Source organism: Emydura macquarii, unplaced genomic scaffold (assembly GCF_026122565.2).
Source record: "Emydura macquarii macquarii isolate MOO-44397 ecotype Brisbane River unplaced genomic scaffold, CSIRO-AGI_Emac_v2 contig_1676, whole genome shotgun sequence".
NCBI classification, from domain to species: Eukaryota; Metazoa; Chordata; order Testudines; family Chelidae; genus Emydura; species Emydura macquarii.
Genome location: NW_027131813.1, coordinates 2,686,507 through 2,708,127, shown reverse-complemented (window position 1 = coordinate 2,708,127; position 21,621 = coordinate 2,686,507). Strand labels below are relative to the sequence as shown.

The 21,621-nt window shown below is 47.3% G+C and overlaps 1 protein-coding gene across 1 annotated transcript in view; it reads right to left on the bottom strand.

Moving 5' to 3' along the window:
- Positions 1 to 1,246: 1,246 nt before the first annotated feature.
- The window catches only part of BLK (BLK proto-oncogene, Src family tyrosine kinase), a 63,890-nt gene continuing 43,515 nt past the window's right edge, over positions 1,247 to 21,621 (bottom strand). Inside the window, exons 7-13 of the mRNA XM_067556187.1 lie at positions 18,285 to 18,434; positions 17,362 to 17,514; positions 14,624 to 14,803; positions 14,103 to 14,179; positions 7,576 to 7,726; positions 4,770 to 4,901; positions 1,247 to 2,040 (exon numbers count right to left, since the gene is read on the bottom strand). Of these exons, the coding sequence (XP_067412288.1) occupies positions 1,832 to 2,040; positions 4,770 to 4,901; positions 7,576 to 7,726; positions 14,103 to 14,179; positions 14,624 to 14,803; positions 17,362 to 17,514; positions 18,285 to 18,434 (1,052 nt within the window). The 3' untranslated portion in view covers positions 1,247 to 1,831. The remainder of the gene's footprint in view (positions 2,041 to 4,769; positions 4,902 to 7,575; positions 7,727 to 14,102; positions 14,180 to 14,623; positions 14,804 to 17,361; positions 17,515 to 18,284; positions 18,435 to 21,621) is intronic.

Genomic DNA, 21,621 nt, shown 5'->3' with positions numbered 1-21,621 from the left:
TAACTGGTTAAAAGACAGGAAACGAAGGGTAGGAATACATGGTCAGTTTTCTCAATGGAGAGAGATAAATAGCAGGTTCCCCCAAGGAGCTGTGCTGGGATCTGTGCTGTTCAACATATTCATAAATGATCTGGAAAAGGGGGTGAATAGTGAGGTGGCAAATTTCCAGATGATAAAAATTACTCAAGATAGTTAAGTTCAAAACTGACTGTGAAGAGATACAAAGGGATCTCACAAAACTGGGTTGATGGATAACAGAATGGCAGATGAAATTCAAGACTGATAAATGCAAAGTAATGCATATTGGAAAACATGATCCCAACTATCCATACAAAATGATGGGATCTAAATTAGCTGTTACCACTGAAGAAAGAGATCTTGGCGTCATCATGGAAAGTTCTCTGAAAATATCCGTTCAATGTGCAGTCAAAAAAGCCAACAGAATGTTAGGAACCATTAGAAAGGGGTAGAAAATAAGACAGAAAATATCATAATGACACTATATAAATCCATGGTACTCCTACAACTTGAATACTGCATGCAGTTCTGATCCCCATTGCAAAAAAGATACATTAGAACTGGAAAAAGTACAGAGAAGTGCAAGAAAGATGATTAGGGGTATGGAACAGCTTCCATATGAGGAGAGATTAAAAAGAGTGGGACTATTCAGCTTAGCAAAGAATCAACTAAGGAGGGATATGACAGAGATCTATAAAATCATGACTGGTGTGGAGAAAATGAATAAGGAAGTGTTTTTTACCCCTTCACATAACACAAGAACCAGGGGTCACCCAATGAAATGAATGGGCAGCAGGTTAAAAACAAACATAAGGAAGTGCTTAGTCACACAACACGCAGTCAACCTGTGGAACTCATTGCCAGGGGATGTTGTGAAGGCCAAAAGTACAAGTTGGTTCAAAAAAGAATTGGATAATTTCATGGATGATAGGTCCATCAATGGCTATTAGCCAAGCTGGTCTGGGTCGCAACCCCATGGCTCTGGGTGTCCCTGAACCTCTGACTGCCAGAAACGAGGAGTGGACGACAGGAGAGGGATTACTTGATATTTGCCCTGTTCTGTTCATTCCCTTGGAAGTTTCTGGCACTGGCTGCTGTCTGAAGGCAGGATCCTGGGTGAAATGAACCAATGGTCTGACCCAGTATGGCCGTTCTTGTGTTGCATGATTATCACGATGCCAAATGAGGGTTTAATAATGAAGGCAGAAGAGTGTTTGGATAACCAGGTTCTTTATTTGTTGGCCAGCGATAGTCACAATGTGAGCTGGCAGGCCTGGACTCTGAAGGCACCAGCCAAACCAGTGCAGCACTGACAGACACAGGGCCAGCTTCCCCCTCCATGCCCTGCCAGCCCCTGACAGGAAGGACCAAGCTCTAGGGACAGGGAGTACATCAGTTTCCAGGGCCTGGTCAGCCCTTGTCTTCTCTAACCCCACAAGGGAGTACGACTGTCATGTGGACATGCCCAGTGGGCCGGGACTCCCATGCCAGGGGCTGAGTGAGCTCTGCCCACTTGGAATTACGCTTCTCTTTGCGTCTCCAGAGGTATGGCAGCACCAGCAGAGCTTGCAGAGTCCCGACCCGCTCCCCCACCATACCCACAAGCCCCCAGGTGCACCATTTCCTGACACAAACAGGAGCTGGTCCGTATACGCCAGACCAGGAGGAGGGGAAGGACCTGTCTGAGGTATCCAAGGGGCGACCAAGCAAAGTGTCTGAAGAAGGCTCAGTGGAGGGTCTCGCCCAGCCAGCTCTCCATGACGTGTTCTGTCCCCTCCAGAGCAGCCGCACAGGGGGGTGGCGAGGCTCCCGGCTAGAGCAGAGGCTCTGGCTCGTACTGCTTTTCCGTTGCCGTGTAGAAGTCCTCGAGGACAGACTGCAGGTACTCAAAGGTGGGCCTCTCCTCCGGCCTGTTCCTCCAGCACCGCAGGATGAGGCTGTAGAGTTCCGCCGGGCAAGTGTCCGGGCATGGCATGCGGTAGCCCCGCTCCAGGTTCCGAATGACCTCGGGGTTGGTCATGCCTAGGACAAAACACGACCCCCCCAGCGTTAGTCGTGTGCATCCCTCCTCTTCACAAGACCCCTCCTGCCCACTGCATCCTTCCTCTCCTTCACACTCCACCCCTTCCCCTGCGAGAACCTCCCTGCTCGTCGTGTCCCTCCTCACCCTCCCCCCCCCCGCGAAACCCCGCCCACTCACTGCATCCCTCCAGAGGGGAGGGGCCAGCAAGGAGGGGGCGTGGCCTAGGGTGGAGTGGGCTGGAGTGTGGGCAGGGCCATGGGTTGAAGAGGCAAGACAGGGAATCTTCGCCCCACCTCCCCAGAGCCCCACGGCTGGGTGTCCATGTGAAAGGGCAGCAGAGCGCTGCTGTACATCTGCAGAGTGTCCCCAGGCGAGAACTCACCAGCTGCCTGCAATTCTGTACATGACAGCGGCAGCCCCACCCCAGATCAGGACTCCAGTGTGTTAGGCAGAGGAGCTGCCCTGATCAGCTCACAGTCGAAGGGTACGTCTACACTGCAGTCAGGGGGTCTGACCATAGCTCATGTAGACGCACTTCAATCAAGCTAGCTCGGGGACTGGAGTTGTGACTACAAGGGTGCGTGGGCTTAATAGTGCAAGTAATTCCCCAGGCGTCCAGGCGGGCGTGCACAGCCCATGAGGCTGCAGCTTCGCTGCTCCAGTACCCAAATTAGCTAGATCAAATCTCACCTGGGTGTGTCTACATGAACTGCAATCGCCCCCTGAGATCTCAGTGCAGGCATGCCTTGAGTGTGTGACTGGGAACAAAGGCACCGAGTGCGGAATTAACTTGCTGAAGGTCGCACAGCCAGTCAGTGGCACAGCCAGGTAAAGAATCCAGGTCCCCACACCAGTGACCTGTCCACTAGATCACATTTCCTTTCTAATAGCTCTTCAAGCTCAGGCCCCGATCAGCTGAACTGAAGGAGAATCCCCACTCATTCTTTCCAGTACGGGGCCTATGACACACAGCTGAGCTGTCCTGATCTGATTTGCTGTAGCTGATTTAAAACACTCAAAATGGAGCCATTCTCTGCAGTGCAGCTGGAAGACCAAGCTTAGCAATTCCTGACTTGTTATGAAGGCTGTAGCAGGGGACTATTTGCTATAGTCACAGTCCTTTCTGTCACCACCAGCATTGTCTGTGTATACCCATCATCATCTGGTCCACAGCTGATAATTAAAAGGAAGGCTTTTAAAATAAGCCGGCCCAGCGAAAATGTGCTCATTACACTCAGGGACATCAGGAGGAGGCTCCTGCGAGAAGTGTGAGCTGACAACACAGCTGCAGCGTGTCACGCATTTGGGGCTATGAACCAGCATGCCTGTACCTGCACCGTCCTCCTCTATCACGGGGGCTGCAGCTGGAGACATTAGCAGTTAAGAATGACTTGAAAATGAAGGGCTGTGACAAGTGACAGGCCCCGTTTTCCTTTCCACTGGAGCTAGTTTAATGCTCCTAAAATACCGAGGACCCAGAGCCTGGGTTTGTATAGATTGACCTCCCTTCCTTTGACATCAACCAGCCGAGGACTTGTCTCAATATTTTCCCTAGTAAATCCAAAGCGATCACAATTCTGCCAAACTTTGTTGTTTCACTGGGTGGGGGAGTGGTGTGTAATTTTTGCCAGGTCTGATATCTCTTTGGGTTCACACGCAGATGCACTGACACAGACAGAAACCCATGTGCACACACACAAATATACACATGTGCACACACAGGCACATTTTCGTGCACACACCCCAACATGCATGCACATGCACCCTCCCTTCATTTTGAGTGCTTTGGGTTCCTGACGAATCTTTCTACCCCATCCGGCATCCTCCCCCTGGACTTACCCTAGCCTGTTTAAGCCCTGCCTACAAAGCCAATAAGGACCTTCCCTTAACAGAGGGTGGCATCAAAAGGACCCAAGGATCAGCTGGCTAGCGCAGTACAACGAAATAAACAAAACAGGAAGGGGAGAGTGGTTAAAGGGTGAAAACAAGGGCCCCAGAATGGGACATGGAGCAAAAAACCCTGGACAGCACCTAGCGCTCCACAGAGGTGTCCAAGGAGGTGGAAGTAGCTGCTGAGAGGAACTCTGCCTGGATGCATGAAAGAGCAAAGAAACAAGCCCCACGGTCACAGAGAACCCCATCCAGCTTCCTTCTCTTGGCGCAATGCCAGACAGACACACAGCCTGACAGAATGACATCTAACAAACCCAGCAGGGGCAGGGGCTCAGCAGTTTTCCCTATACATTCCCATCCCTTGGAGCCAGAGAACAGTTTGTGTTCCAGGACCAACCCCAGCCTTTCGTTTCCCTACAGAAATTGCCAAAAAGGACGCCCCCTAGGGCCAACTGTGGGAATGCTGGCTGGTTTTGTGCCATAGATGGTTGCCCAGTGGGAACTGGACTGCAACAGACAAACATGTTCCACGTAGGCCACCAAACAGCCTACCCTTTGTGATGACCTTGTGGCCTTGATTCAGCAAAGCACTCGAGTATATGTGTAGTCGCATGGGGACTTAACTTTAAACGCCTCCTTAAGAGCTTTGCTGACTCGGGGCTTCTGCAGGAGTCAAGCAAGTAACCTACTAGAGAGGTAAAAGGCTCCATATCTCATGGCTGATCTGCTGAGCTAAAGAGTCCTCCTCGTAACGCTTGGAGCAGCCGTTTCACCGGGAATCACAACGCATTCTAGAGTAAATGGGAGGGAAGTCTATGTTCCCAAGGGACCGTACCTGGATAAGGGGTCCTGCCGTAGGTTATAATTTCTGTTAGAAGAATCCCAAATGACCAGACATCAGATTTGATTGTGAAAACACCGAAGTTAATTGCCTCTGGCGCTGTCCATTTAATAGGGAATTTGGCACCTGTCACGAAGAAATGAATTTGAAAAGAACATGAATGTGGAGCATCTTCCTGGATTCATACTTTACACAGGCTGCTCAAGTATGCTGGTCTCCAGTCGGTCTTATCTGGATAATGGTTGCTGCCAGTTGCACACAGGAGCTGTTACAGTCTTTGTTTAATAGAATCAAGATGATACAGTGAATGGTAACTTATGCAACATAGGATGGACCAGTTCCTGCCTTTCTCCTTCATTATAAGGCCTGGGTTGTTTCTTTTTGCTCTCTCTGGTTCTACTGTTCAAAACAATGAATGATCTATAACCTTAAAAAGCAGGTGCAAATTAAGATAAAAAGGTGATCAAATACATCATAAATCACATGTAGCATGCAAACTGCAAATATATGATATGAATGCTACAGAAAATGAGTAATGGCCGACAGAAGAAAAGAACAGCTGTTCTTACTCTAATAAAGTGAAAAGTGAAAAAGATCAAAAGGTGGAGTCCATTTTTTGTATCATCCCCGTATTTAATAGAGATTGGCTTTCAAAATACTTGCCATAGGGAGCACTTCCTATATTCATATTTTAGAGATAGAAGCCTGCATTTTCAGGACCCAAGCACAGACTGCAACGACGTATGCTAAAGCAGTAATGTTACAAATAGACAGCTTTTACTTTATCTGTGACTAGCCGCTAGTGGAGGGCATAATGCATTCAGGCAGGGATTAATACCTGTATAACAACCTCCCTACCATAAGTAATCAGTGGGGCTAGAATCCAAGACCTTTAGCACAAAAACACAAACTTCTGCAACTTAAGGTAAAGGAGTAACTCCCTGAGAAGGATTTTATCTTTTACGCAGATCATCCACTAAAGGGGGACACAGCATTAGGCAGTGTGCTAGCAAAGGTGTGGAGAAATGCAAATATATGTAAATTTTAAAAATATATTTTAAAATCGCTCCCACCTTTATTTACCTGCAAAAACCTGAGGTCAGGTTCTGTGTCTCTTCTAGCATCAGGTCAGCATAAGCCCACAATTTAGGTTTCATTAAGGGCAAACAAGCTTAATATGAACTGAATATTTGAATGATTTTGATGACAACAGCATTTTTATTTAAACACCTCCCTGAAACCCTGGAAACCCAAACACAACGAGCAAAAAGATATGATCACAAATCCAAACCAACACAAAACAGTTCAGTCAAACTGAAACATTTTGGGGAGGGGGGGGATTTTCCTTCCCCGGAGAATTTTGAAATGTTCATGTTTCGTTGCAAATCAAAAAACAGTCATATTTTGAAATCTCAAAACTCTTTGCCAAACAGAATCATCATCCGCCAGCCAGCTCTACGGGAAATCTAATGTAACTATACAAAATTTCTCTCTTGTTTCCCTTAAACTTTATACAGCCTCTTAACCAGTTGAATGAATCTCTCTCATAACCAACAACTAGGGTATCTGAAAAATACTATAGCAGAATAAACTGAATTTTGCTGTGTGTCAGTCGATTGTGGACAGACATAGGAGTGAACTGAACCACTTTCTATTGGTCCTGCATCCTACCATGGCAGATAGCCAAACAGAGAGCTTTGTTGAGGGCAATGGCTGTATCGGCTGATTCAAAATGCAGCTTCATGTGAGCTGAACCAGCTAAATGTTGCCTTTTGCATATCTTTTTATAGATGCATGCCCCCGCTAACAAGAAGCACTAACAGAACCACACCTCAAGCCAGAAATGTCTCTAAACTTGGGGGGGGGGAAAGGAGGGGGTGGTAAATTTAAATTTTGTAAATTGTCCTTGGCTTTTACAGCTGGCTTACACCAAAACACCTGGATCAGAATGGAGGGGAGTGTATAAAATCTGGATCCACATCCAAAGTTTGCAGGTCAAGCCCATTTCTTACTGTTTCATTGTACATTGGGAAGGGGAATGGAGTCTCCCGTCGATGCCGACAGAGGAGTTGTATCAGCAACCTTTTGTAACTAAGTTTATTTATGTATGTGTTTGTGCACAATCAGGCCAATCCTTGATCCACAGGTGCGACCACAGATGCTGCAGGTAAAACCTGCAGTTGATGGAGTTACTGAGATGGCCTCTCTCTCTTTTCCTCCCTTATACTTGCTTGTTTGATTTCGACGTTTTTAATAACTCAATGACAACACTGCCTTCAGCTGGCCCTGTCCAGGGCCAAATCCTCTCAGTTGTTGGTATCGATGTCACAGGCCTTAAGATTTTGTTTCAGGGTGTCCTTATATCTTAGATGTGGCCCTCCCTGTGACCTTTGTCTAATCTTTGCCTATACCTGCATAGAGTAGTGATGCAACAGACAAAGATCATTGTACATTGCCTATATCTGTATATAGTAGTGATGCAAAGCGTTCATTTACCTGCAAACACCTCAGTTTAGGGGGTCAGTATTTCCCCTAGCATCAGTGAAGCTGAGTTTATCCTGTTGCAGGGACAGAGATCTTAGCATGAATCTATTCTACCTCTGCATCTGAGGTGAGCTGAGTCTCCTATAACAAAAATTAAATTTGTTAGTCTTTAAAGTTCTGCTCCAATGTTAAACTGTCCTATAACTCTGTCCAATTGGGCGTTTGGACATGGAATTGCATGGAGAAATGCCAGCTGTAAATATAAGTGGATACCTTCAGCTAAGTTTTTCTCTAACCCACCATGAATGGAACCTACCTTCTTGGGCCAGGTACTCATTTTCTATTATCCTAGCCAGGCCAAAATCAGCAACTTTACAGCAGAGCGTCTCTGAGACAAGGATGTTAGCCGCTCTCAGGTCTCGGTGGATGGAGTTCATTCGCTCGATGTATGCCATTCCTTCTGCAACCTGTAAGAGCAGAAATGGCCACAGCGTTTACCACAGAAATATTCAAATAGCACTTCTAGTCCCTAGACATTAAATATGGAAAAGACCTTGTCCATCCCCTCACTGACACAACACTGTACTGTTATTCCATGGATTATAGGCTCCAGCTGAGATTAGGGTCGTACTGCACTCAGTGTTGTACGTACACATAGTAAGAGACAATCCCTGCCTCAAAGAATTTGGACAAGACAGACAAAGTGTGGCAGAAAGGGAGGATTGCTCTGGCCATTTTACAGATGGGGAAATGAGGCACAGAGAGATCAAAAGACTTGGCCACAGAACATCAGTGGGAGAAGCAGAGACTTAACCCTAGATCTTCTGATTCCAAGACTCAGCCACAAGACCATCTTTGATCCCCTACATCTTGGAGTTTAGTTGAAAATATTGCAGATTAAATAAAAAGCCCTTCCAATTTTTCGGTCACAATCAGAATATTTGAAATATGAGGTGATCAACAGGAAATGATCATTAATAATCTCCTCCATTCTCTTCTCTGTACAGTGCCTGGCACAGTATATGACTCTGGAGGCAATGCAGATCCTACCTGGACAGCCATGCCATTTAGGTAAGCATAAAACCCATAACACCCTGGGAGACCCAATGGAAGTTCTAGCCCAGAGCATGAATATGATGGGAATGGGTTAGCATCCTGAGCAAAACCCCCGGCCACATGCAAGTCCCTCGTAAAAACTCTTTGTGACCTGAGTTGACTTATATATAATTTGTGTATTATTGTTTTTGTCCCCTGGCCTCTGACAGCTGGTTTCTCTGCAGATGCCGAGCTCCTCAGAGCAAGCGACTAGTGTTTGGGAAGCATCGAATGTATCGTAAGCCCTACTGTAAATAAGAGTCATGGCAAGTGTTAATGCCTAGAGGCTTTGCAGAAGAAGGGAGATTTGAAGAGGGATTTGAAAAGCGACACGCTCAGGGTTAGCCCAGACACTAATCAGGATGCTGGGTGGATGAATATAAGCCCTGGCACGAGTGGCTAACATCAGTCTGGGTTTTCACACCCCTGCGGCTAAGGCATTACAATTTTCCACTCACTGAGATTCTCATCAACTTCTTGCTTACATGTGGTTTTAAACAGGATACTAACATGTACTTTCCAAATATGTATTTCACCCTCTATCAACACCCTTCAAGCTCGAGCGCCGCTTGCCTCAGTGGAAAATGGAAGAACTGATGTCACTTCCTGTCCTGATGTTAATGAGATAGCACTAGATGGCTGGTTTCCTTTCAGCATGTGTATGCACCCGAGGGTGTGTGGATGAGACTGACCACAGGATGAATTTGATACACCCAGACCTTTCTAATTTTAACTACAGCTGACGCCATTGGTTGCAAAATGCATCTGAAGCGTCAAGTTACCCTGGGACCTGACGTAGTCAAGACACCATTAGTAAACATGTTGTGAAAGAGTATGAATGGCTTGACATCAGCACCACCCTGGAACAGCTAGTGATTAACTGAAGCCCAGCACCTGGGATTTGGGCAGTTCAAAATCGGCACCCAGCCTGCTGCAATGGCCCAGGAATGCGCAGGGTGAAGATATGCAAAGAATCCCAGTGCAGCCCTGCATTGGCTTGGTGAGCTGACACCTCCTTTAGGTGCACCTGTTAGATTTGCTGCCTTCAGGCCACAAGGTCCCAGCATTTAAAGCCTGTGCTGAAATCCTCTGGCCTGTGCTATGCAGTAGTTCAGACAGATGATCATAATTGTCCCTTCTGCGCTTAAAATCTATGAGCCTGATATTCAGGACACACACAGAGCAAGGCCAACCACTACAATGAGTTTTGTCAGCCCTTGTGCCTGGCAGGTAACATTCTCTGCTCTAAACATGGGCCATAGCAGGAACCAAACTCTAGCGACATTAATGGGGTTTTAAGAGGATAACAGCCCACGCCCCTAATTCCCTCTATTTAGAGATTACATCAAAGATTCAGTTGCTTGAGACAAAGGGATGGAGATTCCTCTGCTTAACAGATAACAGGGCTGTGAATAGAAACAGACAGAGTTGCTCACTTGGGGTGGGATTTTCACAGGTGGTTAAATGAGTTAGGCACAGGAGTCGGATGAAAAGTCAGTGGGATAGAGCTGGGCAGGAGGTGGGTTTTCCCATCCCTCAAAGATTTTTCAAGAGTTTGAATTTTTTTTCCTTCATTTCAAAGCAGGGTGAAAAAAATTCAAAATCTTGAAATATAGTCACAAACCCCAAACCTGGGATTGCCTTCAGCTCAGGTCAATCATAACATTTTGTTTAAAAAAATTTAAACATTTTGTTTTGATTTTGTCCATTTTTTTCCCTTTTTCCTTTTCTAAAATCTAATGAACTTAAATTTCAAGACAAAAAGTTCTTTTGAATTGGAAAACTCCAATTTTTTCATTTTGCCAATGTTGTTCTCTGCCCTGTGTTAGACACGGGGTCGGACTAGAGGATCACAAAGATCCCCTCTGGCTTGGAATCTATGGATCTCTGAAATGAAACTTTTTGACAATTTCAAACATTTTTCCCCTGATATTTTTTCTAGTCTGCAGATTCGTCAAAACTGACCCTGTTTTGCAAAGTTTTGGTTTAGACGAATGGTTGTTTTTCGATCAAAAGCACTGCATTGAAAAATTCCTGACCAGTTATTAGTAGACTTATGCCCCTAACTCATTTAGGTGATTCTGAACATCCCAAATTCAAGTGTAAGACTGCAGGGACTCCAAAATGAAAAAGGTGACTACGTACATTTATTTAAGGTGTGTCCTTCAGAATTATCCCCAAGTGCTTCAGATACACACGCCTGTGTAACGGGGGTGTATCAGCACCATGGCTTTAGGCAGCAAGGAAAGGATTAATGCAGGCCCAGTTGGGTTGAATGCCACTTCCAGGAGTAGGCGGGTACTCAGCATGAATACACTGACTTGCAAGGAATCTGTTTGTTTCTTTGGAGGGGACTGGCTGGAACAAACTACTCACTTTCATATTCCTGTAGGCTGGGCTCCCGAAAGCCCCAATGGTCTCTTGTTAAACTGAGTCTCCTTGCACTAAAGGGCAGTTTTAGATGACTGAGTCTCTTGCTGCTTTGCAAGGGGAGGGACTAAAGATTCCTTCTTTGAACTCCAAGTAAAGGTTGGGTGAGACTCTTAAAAGGGAAGGAACCTGCTGAGGGATGACTCTAGTGGAAGGAGTGCTCCACCGGCTGGCTTTAAATAGCAGCCTACATGTGTGATTTTTGCACCTGCAATTAATTGCATCTAAGGCCTGGTCTACACCAGCTGGGGTGTGTAGGGTATGCGTAGGCTATTCATGGCAATGAAAAGCAGGATGCTCCCATGTCGCATTGTGCTGCCGGAACCTTTCCCTGCTGCCTTGCCCTCCAGACTTGCAGGCTCTGGCAGTGGGGAGGCAGCAAGACCCTACCCTGCTAAAAAATAGCAGTATAGATAGGGGAGGCATTGCTGGGGCGTGTGGAGAGTCGTGCAGAGTGTATGCCCAAAAGTCCTTGTGCATCTTTACTGACGTAAGCAGTGCCCGACCGTCTACACTGCTGTTTATACCCATGCTAGCGGAGCATGCAGTGTACGTGCTCTACACACTGCCATAGGTGTACACAGAGTCTAACTGGGAGTGCAAGTGCTTGGATGGATGTATTGAACGATTATAAACACGAAAGTCAGGAAATTAAGCCATGCAGAACTTGCAGTTCACCTGCAGCCACAGGCAGGGCATGTTAGTGCAGGCCAATCTGGAGGTCATGACGTTTATCTGACCCTCAATGTGTTTTACAAGTGTTCTGCTGAGGTCAAGCGTGAATGGAACAATGCATGGGGTCACTGCAGCCCACACTAGCATTGTGAAGATAACAGTGACGGATGGCTTCACTCTGGAATTCTCCAGCCCCCATTTGACCTGGGGCTGCACTTTGGTCTCTTCAGATTAGAGCTGGCTGAAAAATTTCAGATTACTAGTTTATTAGCAGAAAAATGCAGGATAGGGTCAATCAAAACTATTTGTGAATTCAGGTCAGATTTGGGGGGGGGGGGGGGGTCATTATGTCGGATATTTTTTTTTTTTCCCCCTGAAAAAGCTGGCATGTTTAGACATTTTCTAAAGGAAGCATTTCAACTTTTCATTTTCAAACATTTCCTTTAGACATTTAGCTAGCTTTATTTGTAAAAAATCAAAGAAAACAAACAAAAGGGTAAAAAAACCACCCAAAAAAGAAACAAAACAAAATGAAAAAACAAGTTTCCGGTTGAACAAAACATTTTGTTCAACCTGAAACAAATTTTTTTCATTTTTTTGTTTCAGTAAGAAAAACCAAAAATTTTCCAGTTTGGGTCTACCAGCAATCATTTTTTCCCCTGGATATTTTGGTTCAGTGCCTGAACTGAAAAAATCAATTATTTGTTCAGCTCTGCCCTGATATGGCATTTTCCTTCTTCCATACAAACTCAATTGGGCCAAATTCCCTGTTGTAGCCCCCCAAGTAAAGTGAGTGGAGCTACCCCAGAGATAAATCTGGCCCCTTGTGTTTCTTTTCAGGAATTTAAAACTAACCACAGATTAGTTCCTTCAAGTTACAAAAAACAGAAATAACTTCTAACCACTGAGTCGACAACTGCTCCCCCTAATCTATCATGGATATCAAAGGTAAAGCTGCAGACTGGATTTTATCATTAGTGAAGAGGAAGAAAACGGTTACACCATTCCCCAGAGGGATAAAAATAGCTAATGGGGCTGCTTCTTAAAAATATTTTGGTATTTTTAATTCTGGGTAAAATGAGAAGCAAACTGTTCTGCCTTGTCAGATAGCACCTCCCCAGAAATACACATTTCCAGGTATTTTATTCATTTAAAAAGAAATTGGAATCCAGCTACAATTCATAAGTACCTTGGAAAAGAGTCTTGTTAAATAGAAGATAACTGAATATTAATGTGCAGTTAACCTATCACCACCAAAGAGAGGAAGTGTGGCCATGTGGCTAAGATATTGTATTGCGTGTCACGAACACCGGGTGCTAATCTCAGCTCTGACCTGGGTTAGATGCTGAGTGAGACTTTCCAAAATACTCAATACCAGCCTTACTCTTTGCCTGTTGAAATCAATGATAAAGTGCCTGTTGATTCCAACAGAAGCAGTGTAGGCCAATGTTGAGTGCGTCTGCTAATTCCAACCTTTGCGTGTAAGCATGGGCAAGACCCTGCAGCTCCCTGCCTCAGTTTCCCCATCTGTAAAAAGTGAATAATATGTTTATGTTCCTCAAAAGAGGTTGTGAAGCCATGTTTGTTAATGTTTGCAAAACAACTTGAGCTCCTGTAATGGAGAACTCTGTAGAAAAGCCAAGGTAATATTACAACAGAAGCAAAATTTGCAAATGTGGCTGTCTAACAGTAGGCATCTGAATGCATATTAATTCCCCTAACTACGCTGCCTCATTTCAGAGGAGCTGAGCATCCATTACTCCAAATCAAGTCAACCAGAATTGGATGTGCTCAGCATCTCTGAAAATCAGATTCTCTTCTTGCCTGTCTCTACACGTGGTAGATCACCGTAGCTCCAGAGCAGGGTCTTCTCTTACTATGGCCATCTGGAGAAAAGAGACACAAGACTTTTCTGCTTGCTAAGCCAGGAAGAACCTGTCTTCAGCATTACACTGAATGCTAAGAAAGGGTCCCCATGTGAGGTGTCAGATGAAGCTGATGATGGGCTGGCATTCCTGTCAGTACAGCAGGTGAAGGCTATTGCATCTGGAAGTTCACAGAGTCATAGATCATAAGGCCAGAAGGGACCATTTTGATCATCTAGTCTGACCTCCTGTATAATACAGGCCATGGTACATTTCTGAACAAATTCCTGCTTCAAGCACAATAGCTGTAACAAGACTTTAAGAAACCATTCAATCCCGATTTAAAAATTACCAGTCATGGAGAATCCACCCCACCCCAACCCTTGGTAAATTGCTCCAATGGGTAATTACCCTCCATATTAAAAATGCACATTATTTCTAGTCTGAATTTGTCTAACCTCAACTTCCAGCCATTGGTGGTTGTTCTACCTTTATCGGATAGATCGAAGAGCGCTCTATTATCAAATTTCAGTTCTCAATATAAATACGCATAGACTGTGATCAAATCACCCCTCAACCTTCTCTTTCATAAGCTAAATAGATTGAGCTCCTTGAGTCCATCATTATAAGGAATATTTTCCAATCCTCTAATCATTTTCATGGCTTTTCTCTGAACCCTTTCCAATAATATGTATCGCGTTTGTGTCTGCAAACATTTCATCTTGGATAACATTGCACCATCTTTCAAACACTCATCCTGGTGTCTCTATCCACAAACCTGGGCTGACATGTCAATGAGTTTCAGCAGACCCAGTTGCCTTCCATCCTCTGTCTTCAAGAAATCCAATAAGCACCCTGTAAAAGAGGAGAAGCACAGTGTTCTCTAGATGACGTGATCCAGGTGAAAGCTACACATTAGGTCCATGTCCTTCTTATGCTGCTCTTTCTCTTGCCATTGCTAGAGAAGCATTTTTACTTTTGGGACGATCTTAGGAACTTCACACCCTCTAACAAGTGTACCACTGGCAGAGTGAGAACACACAAAAGGTAACCTACTCCCCTTCATATTTTGAACAGATCTCTTTGCAAAGCCCATGGCATTCTTTACTCAAAGAGTTATAGACACTGGAGAGAGAAAAGACCTTCTAGGTCATCTCCTCCACCCCCTGCTGATGTAGGATTCTCCCCTGTGTTACCTGCTGAAGACATGGGATTTTCACAAAATCTAAGCACTTGCCTAGCCTTTTATAGACTGAAACTCAGTCAAAAATGTCTAAAGAATAGGGAGAGACTCTTTACCATTGGCCATGTACTCGGTCACAATGTAGATTGGCTGTTTGGTGACTACTGCATGCAGCCGGACCAGCTTGTCATGTTGCAGCATCTTCATCAAGTTTGCCTCTGCCAGGAAGGCATCGGGAGCCATGGAGCCCTCTTTTAGGGTCTTCACAGCCACCTTCACATTGTTCTTGTAATAGCCTGCAGCAAAAGAGACAGGATGGCGCGGAGGTTAAGTTACCAGCAAGACACAGGTTCAATTCTTCGCTCTGCCCCAGACCTTCCTGTGTGAGGAGCAAGCCAAGGGAAGTTAGGAGCCTCACTACCGCTGAAGCTCAGTCCCTCAGTTCCCCATCTGTACAATGGGATAAGAGGCCTCCCCTACCTCACAGGAGTATTAGGAGGGTAAATGTGTTAAAGATTATGAAATGCTCAGTTACTACAGTGGGGGAGAGGGATTCATCTACCTTAGATAGAAAACTACAAGCCAGAAGCTCGTGGAGGTGGTGGTCTGGGTTTTCCTGTGACCATGTGAAATAACTGAAGAGAACACTCAGTGCGCTAAGCCCAGGGGCATCTACCACAGGAACAATCCTGCCTGAGGGGGACACTGAACTCAATGGGACTAGCAGATGGGCTCCTTCCAAGATGGCGGCAGCCTCAGAGGGAAGTGGAGAGGGCCCGTCTCCTCCAGGAGGGTCTCTGGGTAGAGGTTCCAGGAAGGTGAGTGGAGACAGCTGAGTACACACTAGAAACTGGTGGTGGGTTGGGAAGCAGACTGGGGGGTGCTGGCGCGGAGGTGGAGATGGCCCATCCAAGCACTGTTTTTAGCCGGTCTGCAAGAGCGCTTGGGCCTGGGAGTAGGTCTCCTTGGAAGGGGTTTGGAGGCTGTTCTAGAGGGCGGTGTCCTCAGACTGGAAGCGGCAGGGTTAGAGAACAAGATCCCAGGCAATGCTTCCATGGCTACCTTTTCCATGCTGGCGATGGGGTGGGAAGAGATCTGGCCCTGGAGGAGTTGAGTGGGTGGTATGAGGTTATTGAGTTCCCGGTGAGGGGAACAAGAAGTGGTAAAGTGGAGGGCAAATGGCCATCAGATTCCTGACCCTACACAGGGCCCTGAAGGCTGTTCTATGGCTGAGAAGGGATGGAGGGGATGCCACCACCATCCTGGATAAACCTGGTGTATTATAGAATCATAAATGTTCCCGGTGAAGGACACTGACCAGAGCCTCCAGTCCAAGTCCCTCCCCCGGCAATGCGGGATCATCCCCTGTGGCATTCTCTCAGGCTCGTCCTCCAGTCTGGTTTTAAGTCACTTGAATAATGTGGCTTCCCCCACTTCCCTTGGGAGACTGCTCCCCGGCTTATCAGACCCTCCCTGCTAGGAAATGTTCTCCTCGTATCTGGCCTTCGTTTCCTTTGCCATTTCATCCCATTTCTCAGCTAGCTGGACGTGCCCATCACCACGGTAGCGGATTCCCTGGTTAAAGAAGCTGGGATTCTGCACATGCAGTCAAGTCTTCTGCACGGTGCTGGCCCAAACTGCGATGCCTGCACTCTCCTGGGAGCAAAGCACCACAAAGGGGTGGGAGAGGAGGTGGAGTTAGGCCCCAGCCCCTCCTCTTGCTGTGGCCTCTGCAGGGGGATGCCTGGCCCCTGTGTCTTAGGCAGGTATGGTGTCTCTGAAGACGCACAGACTCCTGCTGTTCGTGCACCTCAAGCAGGGCTGTGACAGACAGCCATTTCCTGCAAGATCCTGAATGAACTTTGCTGCATTAGGGTTAGCCTTTCTGAGTTTGGTTTGACACTTTTGGAGTCCATTGCGTCAGAAATGCAGTTGTTTGCGTGTTACTGTAGGATTGTCTGTAGCTTCTCTAGGGACGTGACTAATGTGAATTTTAGGGACTTCAGATAACGGTCTGGGACAATACGTGTGTTAGTGGGTTTCCTAGGAGCTACTTGGGGAGCCTTTTGAAGCTGCACCCTGCAGAGAAAAACGACCTGCTCCTGGAAATTCCAGATCAAAGACCCCATAGCTGTTCCAAGGGCAGACTAAACTTTTCAGGAGGGTGCTAGATCTGAGCTGAGGCTGTTATGAACTTGTGTTCGGGGGTGGAGGGGGTGTTAAGGATTCTCCTACCCATACCCCTGTTGGAGATAGTTGGGGCAGAAGGGAGGGATCTCTGGTAACCTTATTAGCAGGCACGTAGGTTCGTTTATTGTTTTAATTTGTTTTCCCTGTAATGATTTTACCTTAAGAATCAAATAGGCTTGCATAGCAAGTGCTGTGCGGTAACTTACAACTGTTGACAATCACTCTGTTATTAGTCCCTGGAAAGGAAGCAAGCAGGCCTGTGTAGGCAGCCTGCCTTTTGCTGCAAACAACAGAGGGAAGGCAGGGAACTCTTCAGGGCGGACATTTCCCAGGCAGGAGGGGCAGAGATGTGGGTCTCCACCCAGGAAAGGCTACGGCTAGGGAGCCAGAAACATGAGAATGGGTGCCCTTGCTGAAATACTAAACACAGGGACAGTTGTCTTAAACTGTGGCAAGAGCTGTTCTTTAAAGCCCCAGTGCATCCCTGCAGACGCACAGCCGGATGGGCTGCGTATAATTCCCACCTCTACCACGAGCAATGGGCTGGGTCCTAGCCAGGAGCCCCACTCGTGACAATTCTGAGAAAACAAGGTTTTCCTTCTCCTGTGGGCCCCGTGTAGCGACCGGGGCTGACCCAGCTGGGCATGGAGAGCACTGTACTTACCCATCCACACTTCCCCAAACTGTCCTGCACCAAGTTTCTTCACAAGTTTCAGAGACTCCCGCGGGATTTCCCATTCATCCTGCGCCCACGGCCTCTGGGGAATCAGGGAGGTGCACGGAGCTGTCAGCCTTTGGCACAGACCATCTCCTTTGTCTGTATATTGAGAGAAAACCCTTCAGGTTTCATGGTCAGGGCCGAAACCTCCCACCCAGCCTCCAGCTTGCGTTGCCGGGCTGCAGATACGTACACAGAGAAATTCTCCTCCTTCTCAGCTTGTGGAACAGCCCCTCCGCACAGGCTGCTTCAGCCCCAGAGCTCTGAGTGCCCCAGGAGAAAGGCCTGGAGGACCCATGCAATGGCAGATTCTCTAGCCCAGCCCTTTCTCCCGTTTGCTCATACCCCAGCCCCTGAGGAAAGAGTTTCCATGCATCCCAGTGGTTGCACCCTCCCTTGCATGCCTCTCTCTGGAAAGCAGTCCCTTCCCTGCTGCAGCATCTCTCTGACCCGGGGAACCGCCATGGCCCCTGCTGTTGCCTCCCGGAGCTCGCTGTGCCCCTGGAAGGGGGCAGTTTTGCTCCTACACACGGCCAATTTGGGATGTTCATGTTGCTTACGGCTGTGTGTGGAGTGACCAGCAGGTGCTGCCTGAATCACTCCGTATACCTGCATTTCACTGTCTGCTCCTCCTCCGGGTGCTAGCTAGCACAGGGGTTCCATGCCCTCCCTGCATCCACCTCCCCATTGCCTCCACTGCCCACGTATGACAGGTATTGCTCCACGTGCAGTCTGGCCAGTGAGCACGCAACTGATTCATAACCCCAGTCTAGCCACAGGCAGCAGATCATGCGGCCTCCTGCTGCCAGCAAGCTGTACATCTCAATCGCTACAACAGACGATCCTGTGCGGGGACCCGGGCAACTTACTGCAGTAATGCTGGACTAGCTTGTCCAGTGAGGGAAAGGTGATCCTGGGGGAGATGTAATATCCCCCCCCATCTAAGGAGCGGATCCTGTAGTGTTTGATGATGTCACCCTGAGCAGAGCTGCTGTCTCTCACGGACAGTGAAAAGGCATCTGGAGAACAAGCAGAAGAAGAAACCACGGTCACTGGCATGGGTGGCACTGTCGGAGACAGACCTGCCGGCTTTCGCTAGCCCCGGCTCTGCAGTGGCCTACAGCCCATCTCGCAGACAGGGGAGTCTAGGCTGAAACTATTCAGGGGCAAGGCACACTCCGCCACCGTCCATCTTGGTGACACTTGGGCGCGTGTCCTTTCAGCCCTGCCACACTTCATAGGGACATAGGATTTACCAGCTTGGCTCCAGCTATTATTCTACGCGTTCCAGCAACCCCGTGGACGACACTAGACGCTTCCGAGTGTGTGCGTGGAGGGGCAACAAATATCACGGAGCTCTATTCGGTCCCCTACGAGTGACCGGCCTAGACTCAGAAGCGGGACGTTTCACGACCATTAGGAGCTGAAGCTTGCATTGCCCTGAATGCAAAAGGCCCAGCTCCCTTTGAAATCCAGCCCTGAAGATTAGTTTTGTGATTAAGGCTCTAGAATGATGCTCAGGAGAATGGGTTTCCGCTGCCGGCTTTATCACATGCTCCCTTTGTGCTCTTGGACAAGTCACTTAGTCTCTCTCTGTGCCTCAGTTCTCCATCTGTAAAATGGATCTTATACTTCCTTTCTCCCACCTTTTGCCTGTCTGTGTAGCTTGCATGCTCCTGGAGTATGTCTACACTGCAATCCGAGGTGTGACTGCAACCTGGGTAGATGCACTCGACCTAGTTTTGATCTAGCTAGCTCAAATAACAGTAGCAATGAAGCTGCAGCAGCACGGGCTGAACAAGCCCGCCCCTGCCCCTGCGTATGTACCGGAGCAGCTAGCCTGTGCTGCCTTCACACCTCTGACTGCAGTGTTGACGCACCCTTTGGAGCTGGGACATTTCTAGCTGACACATCATAATGAGGATGCAACATGATCCCACCAAGACGTTGCACAATTAAACATTGCCAAGGCGAAGTGTCAGGATGTGTTATCACCGAGGTGAAGACTACCTCAGTATCTGACAAAGCACTTCACTCTCGACATGCAACACTGCTTATTATTCAAATCCTGGGGTTTCACGCAGCTCTGAAAATACACCTCTATTCTGATCTGCTCGACTCCCTGCTAGTGCACTCCTATATGAGGTAGCCAACAACCAGTACCTTTGTGGAGTGATAGTTTAAAACGCACCTCAGTAAACATTGCAAGAGAGTGTAGAAACATTATTTCCTTTGTCTGGGGTATATTTCCGGACTAGGAGCACGCCAGCTTAATCCGGATTTATGTGATTTTTTTTTTGTTTGAAATACTGGATTCCATAAAAGAAAATATGTCATATATGATCATAAACAGAAGTCGTGTGCATCCAAAATTGCTTTGAAATCACCCTATTCCAGACATAAGACTTTAAAAATTGTGTAATACTGACCTATTGGCCTTTTTTTATTTCATATTGTGTCAGTGAAAAAGGTGGAGGGCCAATACGAACTTGGTTAGGAAGTGTTAGTTGTCTTTATCAGTATTCCTGGTCCACTCCAGCCAGCCCTGCAATGTTCTTTGCTATGCCAGTCTTGAGTCCCCATACCTCTGACATTGCATTTCAGTCCTAGTCTGCAATACCCCCCTGCTAATCTGGTCTTGGATTGCAATGCAGCCCTCAGCCCGGACCTGCAGCGCTCCCTGCCGTTCCAGTCCCGAGCCTCTTTACTGCTCCGGCAACTCACCTTGTTCCCGTCCTGCAGCAACATGCATTCCTGCTGCAGCCCTGCGTCTCTCCTAACCGGTGACTGGCAGTCATGACCAATTGTGCTTGTCTTTTAAGTAAAATTCTTCTGGAGATATTCACCCGGAATACAGACTCAGCTCATGGGGAGTCAGGATTTGGGAGGTCTCTGGGCCAATGTTTTCAAAAGTGGCCAGTAATTTTGGGATGCCTCTGTTTTTGGGCTGCCAACCTGAGACAACTTGGGCCTGATTTTCAGAATGTGCCAAACCACCAGACTTTTAACGGAAAGCCACCGGCCCTGCAGCGATTGGAACAAACTGTCAAAGGCAGCGGTGGATTTTCCACCTTCTGCAATCTTCAGATCAAGCCTGGATGCCTTTCTGGAAGAGAGGCTTGAGCTCCGATGAAAGTCCCCATGTCACTTCTTTTTTCCTACCCAGCTACAGATTATTTCAGGGGAACGGAAGAGAAGATTTTTAGCTGTGGTTTCCTTAGCTGTCCATCTGAAACTTGAGACCGCCAGGGTCTGGTTCATTTCAAAGTCATTTACCCATTCATGGTTGATTACAACACAGAGCCTTGGGTCTGCTGCTAGTGGAAAGGGAAAGTGTCAAGGTTGAACGGCTTCAGTTCTCTCTTCTCTTCACAGCAACGACGACTAAAGATTCAAACAAAATCAACTCCGTGACTCGCAGTCCCCTCCACAATAATAAAGCCGCATGCACAGCTTCGTACTAATAAGGAACACTGTAACAGTAAACCCATGTGCACAGCCAGCTATCCCAACTGGCCCTACAATAATAATGCAGTGTGCACATCCCGGCATGCAGATGCAGCCCTGCAGTGAGAATTTGGTGGGCTGCTAACCTGACAATCCCTACGGGCGTGAGATCTGTGGGCAGAAGAAAGGGGTGAATTTTACTCATCCAAGGGCTAATTATTATTTCTCTGCTGAGACTGCTGCTCGTTAGACTAACCACCATCATCTCGCTATTATTTTGTCCCCCTTCTCCTCCTGCCATTTTGTTGCACCCACCTGTTGCCGCCCATCATGGGATTAGATTGTGAACTCTTGGGGTCCACACAGTCTTCATCCCAGCGGGCCTTTGTCTCTCCCCTGCTTAGACAGGGTCTCTCCACGGCCTCCCTGCCTGGAAATCCTTTCTCCCACTCTCTCCTGTTTCTTCAGCTTGTTCCCTTTAGACTCAGGGTCTGCTGGAACTTCCCTGCTCCTTGCAGGACCTACAGACATAGCTGCAATCTCCTGGGCTTTCCCCCCTTCAATGCACTTTCCAGCTTTTTTTTATCCTGGGATCACCTGTCTTATCCTGTAATCAGGGCTGTCTTAGCCCAGGGGGCAAGCCACCCTGGTACACCCCCATTCCTGTAGTGTCTGAGCACCTGACACACCCCTGTTTGAGGCAGCATCCCCACTTTATAGATGGGGAACTGAGCCGAGGAAGATTAAATGACTTGCCCA